General features: G+C 46.1%; 1 protein-coding gene across 1 annotated transcript in view; it reads left to right on the top strand.

The window, feature by feature from the left end:
• ptgir (prostaglandin I2 receptor) overlaps positions 1 to 9177 on the top strand; it is a 64741-nt gene extending 55564 nt beyond the window's left edge. Inside the window, exon 2 of the mRNA XM_033014439.1 lies at positions 8764 to 9177. Coding sequence (XP_032870330.1) covers positions 8764 to 8991 — 228 coding nt within the window. The 3' untranslated portion in view covers positions 8992 to 9177. The remainder of the gene's footprint in view (positions 1 to 8763) is intronic.
• Positions 9178 to 12245: the final 3068 nt, after the last annotated feature.

The raw sequence follows: 12245 nt of genomic DNA, 5'->3' as shown, positions 1-12245 counted from the left end.
TCCGCTTTCTGTTGACAAATCCACGTAAGCACTGGAATTTCTTTCCATGACCCGAGCAGCCTCTAAGCATCGAAATTAACAACAACTTTTCTGACTCAGTGTTAACGTCATCGTGGCTACCCCTCGAGATCGAGGATGATGGTCTACGATCTGTTGCTTTTGTGGACTCTCAGGTGGCTTATGAGACCAATCCTGGCTTTGAAAGTTCTTCGGCATTCAGGACAGGTAGTTCCAGATGGCAGATCGGGTTTTCGTTGCCTCTGCCTCTCTTTCCATTTTCTTCTCTTTTCTTCCAATTCTGTGCATTTCTTGGCCTTGAAGTGTTAACATAGAAACATAGAAAATAGGTGCAGGAGTAGGCCATTCGGCCCTTCAAGCCAGCATCGCCTTTCAATATGATCGTGGCTGCTCGTCCAGAATCAGTACCCCGTTCCTGCCTTCTCCCCATATCCCTTGATTCCGTTTGACCTAAGATCTACGTCCCGCTGTACGAGTTCATTCAAAGAGTTCTCCCGGGTTTGCCCCGATTTGAACTCGGAGATTTACGGCAATGGCCGCTCGTCGGTACTCGGGGCTCTCGTGGACATTTTTCAACGTGTTGAAAATTCTTCACCAGTCTTCCCGAGCTTACCGCGTTTCCCGAGTACCTGCCGTTAGCGTTACGAGCCGCTAAGAGACGTCCCCGAGCTCCGACGTACCCGCTACGTACATTCTACGTGCTTACCACGAGTTTGATTTTTTTTTAAACTCGGGAGAGCACTTGAAATGAACTCGTACCGTGGGACAGGGCCATAACTCTCTCTTGAATACATCCAGTGAATTGGCCTCCACTGCCTTCTGTGGCAGAGAATTCACAGATTCACAACTGTCTGTGTGAAAATGTTTTTTCCTCATCTCAGTCTTCAGTTAAATTCTGTTGGATAATGCACCTGCAAGAGTATCTGGCACATTAAACATGTTATTTTAATGCAAGTCATCGTGTGTGATGCAGAGTATTTAGTTTAGTGTAGTTTAGTTTAGTTTAGATTAGATACATCATGGAAGCAGGTCCTTCAGCCCTCCGAGCCTGCTACAACTAGCGATCACCCTGTACGCTAACACTCTCCTACACACACTAGCAACAATTTACAATCTTTACCGAAGCCAATTCACCTACAAACCCGTACGTCCTTAGAGTGTGGGAGAAAACCAGGGCACCCAGGGAAAACCCACACGGTCACGGGGAGAACGTGCAAACTCCATATTGTATTGTATTGTATTGTATTGTATTCAAATTTATTGTCATTGTCTCAGTTAGAGACAACGAAATGAATTTCCCTTACAGGCAGTATCATAAAAATAAAAATAAATAAATAATAACAAAAATAATAAAACATATTAAAAATAAAATAGAATTTAAAAAAAAGCACAAACACTGAAAGTCCACGACACAACATAACACAGTGGCACCAAGGTGAGGAAGGCACCATAGTCCAGCCAGCCTCCCCTCCGTTCTTCCCAGATGTTCACTCGTGGTCGAGGCCTTCCTAGCACCCGCAGTCGCCGCCCCGGGTGGCCCGATGTTCAGGCCCTCACGCCGGGCTGGTGGAACGCCGACGCCGAACCCCGACGGTGAACATCCTCCTCCTCAGCGGCCCGGACCTCCTGATCAGCCGCCTCCCGCAGCCGGAGTCCGCAGCTCCCGAGTCCGCAGGCCGACTCCGCATACAGACAGCACCCGTGGTCAGGATCGAACCGGGGATTTTGCCGATGTAAAGGGCCGGTCCCACGATCATGCGACCTGCATGCAGTAAGCGCGACCTACAGGGCCGGTCCCACCAGCATGCGACCTGCATGCGGCAAGCGCGACCTAACGTGGTCACTTAAGCCGTACGGCATGCGGCAAGCGCCACCAAACCAGGAGCGGGAGCCGCGCGGAGATCGAGTGAGTGACACGGCGTAGAGGCGGCTGTGGGCTGGCGAGCCGTTGCCGCGCGGAATTTTTAAACACGGTCAGTTTTTTGGCGCCCCGCGCGATGTCGGGACCAGCTCCGCACAACTCCATACGGCTCCGGCGATCGAAGTGGGACCACGTTAGGTCGTGCTTGCCGCATGCAGGTCGCATGCACGTGGGACAGGCCGTTAAGACAACAACCGTACCGCTGCGCACACCAGCACTATGCTGGAAAATTCTTGGGAGGATTCCAAAATCTGTGCTTATCTTGCTACAAGCTCGGTCACACAGCACAGGAAATTAGGGATGAACTTTGGCTCCTCCTGGATTGTGCTCTTAAATAAAGCTGCTCCTTGGACAGGGACCAGTGTGGAAGCCTGTTTCATTGTGTTATTTAATGTAGACCGTGAGGAGAAAAGAATTACCCTTCAGTTTTACCAGATACGGGTGAGAGGGAAAACCAATGAAACAGATACAATGGAACGATCTGCACGAATCAGTGCCGATGTTTCAGAGATGTCAGCCTTACTCTCACCGTACATTCTATTAATATTTCTTTTATGAGTAATAACCAAACGTTCAAAGGTGACTTGCCTCAAGATGGGAATCAATGCAAAGTGATAACTCACCTTTATTAGGGTTGAGCCTGATCTGTGCAAAGTAAAATACAGTGACAGTTAAAGAAAGAAAGCCTTGCATTTCAATAGTGTTTAGTTTAGTTTAGTTTAGTTTAGTTTAGTTTAGTGTAGTGTAGTTTAGTGTAGTGTAGTTGAGTTGAGTTGAGTTGAGTTGAATTGAGCGTAGTTTTGTGATGTACAAAATCTTCGCGCGCTATCTGCATGACACGCAAATGACATCCAAGTGGGATAGGCCCTTTAGGGGACTTGAGGAGACAACTCACGACCATACAGGCGTCACCCCGCGACCAGGTGAAAACAGCCTAGTTGCCTGCAGTCACCGAACAAATCGCCTAAGTGAGAGAGGCCCTTGACTCTTTCCAGATGAATGTCTGCCTTTAGACCTCGCTAACGGCCTTTTAATTAACAAAATACACGTCTGAGCAATACTAATCTCAAATCGACATCTAACTTGCTCCTTACTGAGTAGCAATGTAAATACCTCGACCAAACATCTTGCTGAACCATGTGGTTCTAATATGGAGAGAATGGGTCCAAATTATTTGGTTGGAAAGAACATTTATCAGATGCGTAGGCTTGTATTACAGGGGAAAGGTTATGTTGTTCTATCATTATTCCCCTGCCTGCAGACGCAAGGCGTTTCATCCTCGGACCAAGGTAGACACTCCGTTCCATATTAAACTTCTGGAGTGGACGTATCGATGGTGGAGATAAACCCAAGCATTTCTCCGAGAATCATTTCCAATTCTCCTTTGGAATCCATGATCGGACTTCCAATCTATCCCAGACCTGGGAGATAAATATCTTGTCTGCACGAGTGTTTGGTGGAATTATCCTGGGGCTATTTTAACCAGTCGCCTGCCGTTTACAAAGCAAAAAAAAAAAGAAGCAAATCGCAAAGTCAGTGGTGGTTGCCAAGGCAAAGGTTGCACGATGGTTGGGTATCTGAAGGAATGGATGTTGAGGTACATCTTGTGCAGGTAAAAACTGCAGATGCTGGTTTAAATCAAAGCTAGACACAAACTGCTGGAGTAACTCAGCGGGACAGGCAGCATCTCTGGAGAGAAGGAATGGGTGACGTTTCGGGTTGAGACCCTTCTTCAGACTTTCACATGTATTGCCTTTCCACCGACTGGTTGGCATGCAACAAAAGCTTTTTTTAAATATATATATATATATATGTCCTTCTTTGGAGTGTTTGATAGGTTTAATCTTAGAACAGAGACGAGGAAACACTTTTTCTCACACAGAGAGTGGTGAGGCTGTGGAATTCTCTGCCTCAGAGGGCGGTGGAGGCAAGTTCTCTGGATGCTTTCAAGAGAGAGCTAGATAGGGCTCTTAAAGATAGCGGAGTCAGGGGATGTGGGGAGAAGGCAGGAACGGGGTACTGATTGGGGATGATCACATTGCATGGCGGTGCTGGCTTGAAGGTGCTGGCTTGAATAGACCTACGTCTATTGTCTAATCTCTGTGGAACCTGTGCTGCTCTGGGATTTATTGCGGGTGCTTTATGTCAATTAGGAGTTTGTTGTTTTTAGACATCGGCATTTCTGACATTGTTTGCACTGAATTGCCAGAACGGACGGGCCAAAACCAAGATTAGATGTCATCTCATCTAATGAAACGTTTATCAACATCCCAGTGTTATCTTTGATATGCAGAGATGTATGGAGGAAGTGATCGTTAATGGCCTTCTACTGGCGAATACTGACCCACATAATTCTGATTTGTTTTCACTCCCTCGACAGCAGTAAAGATGATATTTTTCTACAAACAGTGCAGTTCAAGTCAAGTTTATTTGTCACGTACACATTTTTGATTTGATTTGATTCAACTTTATTGTTATTGCACAAATACGAGTATAGGTTCAATGAAATGCAGTTTAGCATCTGGTCAGAATGCAAGATAGTAGAAATAAAAATACTGGTTAAACAATATGTGCAATGTGGATGAATTAAACTGGTACATAGGCAAATAAATATATACAGATAGGAGAGTATAAAAGATAGCTAGTGTCGGGACTGTGAGTTCAGCAGGATAATGGTGTTTTGGAAAAAGCTGTTCCTCAGCCTGCTTGTGCGGGACCTGAGGCTCCTGTACCGCTTCCCTGATGGGAGGAGGGCAAACAGTCCATGGTTAGGGTGAGAGGGGTCCTTGATGATTTTCCCGGCCCATCTCAGACACCGTTTGCGGGGCAGGGAGCGGGGCACCGATGATGTGCTGAGCTGGCTATACAAGATGTGCAGTGAAATGAAAGTGGCAATGCCTGCGAATTGTGCAAAAAACTTACAGAACAGAATAGAACAGAATCAGTATTTACATGTTAGAAAATACCCAACAATTTTAATAAGACACAACACAACAGTAAATTAGTCCCTGGTGAGATCAGAGTTTACAGTCCTGACGGCCTGTGGGAAGAAACTCCGTCTCATCCTCTCTGTTTAACAGCGTGACAGTGGAGGCGTTTGCCTGACCGTAGCAGCTGGAACAATCCGTTGCTGGGGTGGAAGAGGTCCCCCAGAATGTTGCCTGCTCTGGATCTGCACCTCCTGGTGTATAGGTCCTGCAGGGGGGCGAGTGTCGTTCCCATAGTGCGTTCGGTCGAACGCACTACTCTCAGTACCCTTTTCAACCATCCAGGAGAAGGGTCTCGACCCCAAACGCAGGCCCTCTCATAGATGAACTGAGGCCCAAGCCAATTCAGAGGAAAGAAAGAACTGCAGATGCTGGAAAAATCGAAGGTAGACAAAAATGCTGGAGAAACTCAGCGGGTGAGGCAGCATCCATGGAGAGAAGGAATAGGTGACGTTTTGGGTCATAGAAACATAGAAAATAGGTGCAGGAGGTCATTCGGCCCTTCGAGCCAGCACCACCATTCATTGTGATCATGGTTGATCGTCCCTAATCAATAACCCGTGCCTGTCTTCTCCCCATATCCCTTGTCTCCACTAGCCCCTAGAGCTCTATCTAACTCTCTCTTCAATCCATCCAGTGATTTGATCTCCACTGCCCTCTGTGGCAGGGAATTCCATAAATTCACAACTCTCTGGGTGAAAAAGTTTTTTCTCACCCCAGTCTTAAATGGCCTCCCCTTTATTCTAAGACTGTGGCCCCTGGTTCTGGACTCGCCCAACATTGGGAACATTTTTCCTGCATCTAGCTTGTCCAGTCCTTTTATAATTTTATATGTTTCTATAAGATATCCCCTCATCCTTCTAAACTCCAGTGAATACAAGCCTAGTCTTTGCAATCTTTCCTCATATGACAGTCCCGCCATCCCAGGGATCAATCTCGTGAACCTACACTGCGCAGCCTCAATCACAAGGATGTCCTTCCTCAAATTAGGAGAACAAAACTGTACGCAATACTACAGATGTGGTCTTACCAGAGCCCTATACAACCGCAGAAGAACCTCTCTACTCCTTCTTCAGAGAGATAGATCAGCTGTGATTGAATGGCGGAGAAGACTTGATGGGCCGAATGGCCTAATTCTGCTCCTGGGACTTTATGGACGTTTGTACTAAGACACTATGTACACATTTGCAATGGAAATTACCCGTTTAAACTTATCATCGTCACATACTCCTACCCAGTAAAGATGCTTAGCACATCAGTTTTGCATCTTCTAGGCCTCAAGCCTTAAATAAAGATACATTTATATATCTCCGTCCTTTCCATCTCTTCATTTCCCCCATATGTTAGAAACATAGAAACGTAGACAATAGGTGCAGGAGTAGGCCATTCGGCCCTTCGAGCCTGCACCGCCATTCAATATGATCATGGCTGATCATCCAACTCAGTATCCTGTACCTGCCTTCTCTCCATACCCCCTGATCCCTTCAGCCACAAGGGCCACATCTAACTCCCTCTTAAATATAGCCAATGAACTGTGGCCTCAACTACCTTCTGTGGCAGAGAATTCCACAGATTCACCACTCTCTGTCTGAAAAATGTGTTCCTCATCTCGGTCGTAAAAGATTTCCCCCTTATCCTTAAACTGTGGCCCCTTGTTCTGGATTTCCCCAACATCGGGAACAATCTTCCTGCATCTAGCCTGTCCAATCCCTTAAGAATTGTGTAAGTTTCTATAAGATCCCCCCTCAATCTTCTAAATTCTAGCGAGTACAAGCCGAGTCTATCCAGTCTTTCTTCATATGAAAGTCCTGCCATCACAGGAATCAGTCTGGTGAACCTTCTCTGTACTCCCTCTATGGCAAGAATGTCTTTCCTCAGATTAGGAGACCAAAACTGTACGCAATACTCCAGGTGTGGTCTCACCAAGACCCTGTACAACTGCAGTAGAACCTCCCTGCTCCTATACTCAAACACGATGTTGTCGTGTTTATTCATGAAATAAGATTCAAATGAAACGTTGCGAATTCTATAATGCCTCAGGTTTTGAGCTGCTAAGTATGAAGTAATACAAATGCTACAACTATCGAAAATGTGAACAAGATAGACGCAAAATATTGGAGTAACTCAGCGGGACGGGCAGCTTCTCTGGAGAGAAGGAATGGGTGACGTTTCGGGTCAAGACCCTCCCTCAGAAGAAGGGTGTCGACCGAAACGTCACCCATTCCTTCTCTCCAGAGATGCTGCCTGTCCCGCTGAGTTACTCCAGCACTTGGTGCCTATCTTCGGTGTAAACCAGCATCTGCAGTTCCTTCCAACGCATAAAGAATGTGTCACCCAATTTGAGAATGACAGGCAGTGATGTGACACTTTAGTTTAGTTTAGTTTAGAGATACAGCGCGGAAACAGGCCCATCGGCCCACCAGGTCAACCCCGCCCACTAACACTATCCTACACCCACTGGTGACAATTTCTACATTTACACCAAGCCAATTAACCTACAAACCTGTACGTCTTTGGAGTGTGGTAGGAAACTGAAGATCTTGGAGTAAACCCACGCAGGTGATGGTGAGAACGTACAAACTCTATACAGACAGCACCTGTAGTCAGGATCGAATCCGACTACGGGAGCTATATACTGACATACTATGTAAGATTTTTTTTTAAGACTAGACTTTCTAATTGTAACCAGCAATCTATTAGATTATCATAAAAACATGTCTGGTTTACCAAGGTTCTTCATGGAAGTTAATCTACATTCTTTATTTGGCGTGGCCAATGTTGGGGAATTTTTTTTAAAATTCTTGTACTGAGGTTTATTGATTTCATGATAAAGAAACAAAGAAACTTGAAAAACAGCATTTTAATTTAGTAGACTAGCCTTGTTGATGATCTACTGTATCCATTGTTCAAGATGTGGACCCGATAGACAATAGACAATAGGTGCAGGAGTAGGCCATTCGGCCCTTCGAGCCATTCAACATGATCATGGCTGATGATCCAACTCAGTATCCCGTACCTGCCTTCTCTCCATACCGTTTGTTCAAAAGGGAACTGCAGATGCTGGAATATCGAAGGTACACAAAATTGCTGGAGGAACTCAGCGGGTGCAGCAGCATCTATGGAGCGAAGGAAATAGGCGACGTTTCGGGCCGAAACCCTTCTCCATACCCCCTGATCCCTTTAGCCACAAGGGCCACATCTAACTCCCTCTTAAATATAGCCAATGAACTGGCCTCAACTACCTTCTGTGGCAGAGAATTCCACAGATTCACCGCTCTCTGTGTGAAAAATGATTTTCTCATCTCGGTCCTAAAAGACTTCCCTCTTATCCTTAAACTGTGACCCCTAGTTCTGGACTTCCCCAACATCGGGAACAATCTTTCTGCATCTAGCCTGTCCAACCCCTTAAGAATTTTGTAAGTTTCTATAAGACCCCACCTCAATCTTCTAAATTCTAGCGAGTACAAGCCGAGTCTATCCAGTCTTTCTTCATGTGAAAGTCCTGCCATCCCAGGAATCAGTCTGGTGAACCTTCTCTGTACTCCAAGAATGTCTATTCTTGCCATAGAGGAAGTGTCAAGTGTGAAAATGGGACCAAGGGAATGGTGATCAAGGAAAATGTAGAATAGGTCATTGTTAGTTGGGAGAAGGGATCAACAAAGAAAAATTAGATAAATAATAAATAAGCAGAGATAATTTGTGTTGTGATTTGTGGTTATTTATTTGCTCATCAGTGTACGCTACAATCCAATTGTCCATGTGATGTCGGTGCAGGCTGTTTAATGAGCCATGTATCAATTAACACTTTTCTCTTTACCTCCTAATGCCACCCTCTAGATTCGTGGATTCATCAACGCCATCAAACCGGACAAGGATGACAATCAGGACCTGGTGGCTTTCCGCTTCTACTCCTTCAACCCCATCGTGGATCCCTGGCTCTTCATCCTGTTCAGGAAGTCCATGTTCCGAACATTCAAGCAGATCCTCTGCTGCCGCTTCTCCGAGTCCATCGTACGAACCAACCTCCAAGACCCGTTGAAACACCAGAGCATTTCGCTGTGCTGAGCGGGGGAGGGGAGGGTTGGCACACAGGTGCTTCAGAGGAAGTGGCCCTGTGCCCAGCGTGGGATCTCACCAGGGTAAATGCCAAGGGGACTTGTACCAGAACGCAGAGAGAAACTGGCACCTCAATCAGCCACCATTGACTTCTTCTTCTTCTTGCGTCGGGCCTAAAGCTGCAAGACAACTTGTTTTGTCTGATGGTACACAAAATTGCTGGGGAAACTCAGCGGGTGCAGCAGCATCTATGGAGCGAAGGAAATAGGCGACGTTTCGGGCCGAAACCCTTCTTCAGACTGGTTAGTGCACGCCAGGTTAGAAACAAAGAAACATAGAAAATAGGTGCAGGAGTAGGCCATTCGACCCTTCGAGCCTGCACCGCCATTCAATATGATCATGGTTGATTGCATTCGTCGAAACAGGGTGGACCCACGTGAAGGTTGCAATCTCCCACCCCCACCATTGACTGAGGCCTGAAACGTCGCCCATTCCTTCTCTCCAGAGATGCTGCCTCACCCGCTGAGTCTCTCCACCGCATTTCGTGGGCCTACCGTTGCTTTTTGTCTCACACACTTGCTACCTTGGAAGGAGCTAGCATCAACCTTCAAAGTCCAGCCAAGAAGATGGAATTCGATTCCAACATCATCCCAACATTTGCTCCCCCCCCCCCCCCCCCCCCCCCCCCTACCCACCATAAAAAAAATCCCTCAGCTTCACAGTTTAGCCTCTAAGCCACAGCGATCAGTTTTAACAGCTTGAGTTAAAACAAGACTTGTCAAAAGCGGAAAAAAATCGAACTTGGCGAAGAAAAATATTGCTTTGCTGGGATTACGGACAGGACCATTTGATGCCTTGTGCACAGAGCTGTAATATATTATAATGCTCGGATATTTTATTGATGTCCTACCGAGGATGAAGAAACTGAAAACTCAGTGTTTTAAAGCATTTGCTTCAACAGCAAGATGTACAGAAAGATGAATGAATATTTATATTTGTTGTTGCTTAAATTCGTAGCTCTGTAATATGTGTGTGAGAGTAACGGCTCCTCCCTATGGTTGGAAAGGAGAACTGCAACATACTAGTTGGTTAAGGAGTGGTCTCAGACATGCACGTTTTATTGGGTATATATATTATATGTCTGTTCTACATTATAAGTGGCTGTGGTTGGCTGTATCTGTTATTTGTCTTTTGTGGGTGTTTTTCACATCCAGAGGTGATTGCATGTGCTATCTGGCAGTGAAAATGGATTGTGTGTGTGTGTGTGTGTGTGTGTGTGTGTGTGTGTGTGTGTGTGTGTGTGTGTGTGTGTGTGTGTGTGTGTGTGTGTGTGTGTGTGTGTGTGTGTGTGTGTGTGTGTGTGTGTGTGTGTGTGTGTGTGTGTATGAATATATGCATATCTGCTATAAAGTGCTTACAGCGTTTGTGTGTGTATCTGGTTGTGACTGTAAATGGCTGTTATTTGCATGCCCTATCTGTCAGTGGTAGTGAATTGGCAATGGAGTGTGTGTTTGTATGTGTGGGCTATAAACTTCGTACAGTGTTTCTGTGTATCTGACTGCCACTGTTGTTTGCATGTCCTATCTGTCAGTGGCAATGGTGTGTGTCTGTTTGTGTGTCTAGGTGTGTGTGTGTGTATGTGTCTGTGTGTCTAGGTGTGTGTGCATATCTAGGTGTGTGTGTGTGTGTGTGTCTGTGTGAGCGCGTCTAGGTGTGTGTGTGTGTGTGTGTGTGTGTTTGTGTGGCTAGGTGTGTGTGTGTGTCTGTGCGTGTCTGCGTGTGTCTAGGTGTGTGTATGTGCGTGTATAGGTGTGTGTGAGTGTGTGTGTCTGTGTGTGTCTAGGTGTGCATGTGTGTGCGTGTCTATGTGTGTGTGTATCTAGGTGTGTGTGTGTGTGTGTGTGTGTGTGTGTGTCTAGGTGTGTATGTGTGTGTGCATGTCTAGGTGTGTGTGTGTGTCTGTGTGCACTTAAGGGGTTGGACAGGCTAGATGCAGGAAGATTGCTCCCGATGTTGGGGAAGTCCAGGACAAGGGGTCACAGCTTAAGGATAAGGGGGAAATCCTTTAAAACCGAGATGAGAAGAACTTTTTTCACACAGAGAGTGGTGAATGTCTGGAACTCCCTGCCACAGAGGGTAGTCGAGGCCAGTTCATTGGCTATATTTAAGAGGGAGTTAGATGTGGCCCTTGTGGCTAAGGGGATCAGAGGGTATGGAGAGAAGGCAGGTATGGGATACTGAGTTGGATGATCAGCCATGATCATATTGAATGGCGGTGCAGGCTCGAAGGGCCGAATGGCCTACTCCTGCACCTAATTTCTATGTTTCTATGTTTCTATGTTTCTATGTCTAGGTGTGTGTGTGTGTGTGTGTCTAGGTGTGTGTGTGTGTGTGTGTGTGTGTCTAGGTGTGTGTGTGTGTGTCTGTGTGCATGTCTAGGTGTGTGTGTGTGTGTGTGTGTATGTCTAGGTGGGTGTGTGTGTCTAGGTGTGTGTGTGTGTGTGTGTGTGTGTGTGTGTGTGTGTGTGTCTAGGTGTGTGTGTGTGTGTGTGTGTCTAGGTGTGTGTGTATGTGTCTAGGTGTGTGTGTGTGTGTGTGTGTGTGTCTATTGTGTGTGTGTGTGTGTGTGTGTGTGTCTAGGTGTGTGTGTGTGTGTGTGTGTGTCTAGGTGTGTGTGTGTGTGTCTGTGTGCATGTCTAGGTGTGTGTGTGTGTGTGTGTGTGTGTCTAGGTGTGTGTCTAGGTGTGTGTGTGTGTGTGTGTGTGTGTGTGTGTGTGTCTAGGTGTGTGTGTGTGTGTGTGTGTCTAGGTGTGTGTGTATGTGTCTAGGTGTGTGTGTGTGTGTGTGTGTGTCTATTGTGTGTGTGTGTGCATGTATGAGTGTGTGTGCATGTTTCCTATAAAGTGCTTCTTGTGCTTGTGTGTGTGTGTGTTCCTCACCCCTACGTAACTGTGTGTTATGCATTGCCTGTAAGGTATTGTATTGTGTGCCGTCAATAACTAATTAGAGCATGTGTGTGTTCTCTAGAGGTGATCGTGGTATGTTTCTGACATGGCGGTACCACGGTGGTGCCAATAAGTGCATGCTCGTATGATATCAAAACCACAAACCCTCTCCCTTTAACTTGTGTCAGAGTAAAATGAAGATGTAATTGCAACATTAACGTTGAAGACTGTTTATTGCTGCTGTTTTATTGCCTTCATTGGTTCAGGGAATGTTTAACCAAGGCAGGAAATGACAGGAATGTGTAAACAGGAAGAGAA

Source organism: Amblyraja radiata, chromosome 41, assembly GCF_010909765.2.
Source record: "Amblyraja radiata isolate CabotCenter1 chromosome 41, sAmbRad1.1.pri, whole genome shotgun sequence".
NCBI lineage: Eukaryota > Metazoa > Chordata > Chondrichthyes > Rajiformes > Rajidae > Amblyraja > Amblyraja radiata.
The sequence above is the reverse complement of the archived record's forward strand: the minus strand, read 5'-3'. Positions and strand labels throughout refer to the sequence as shown.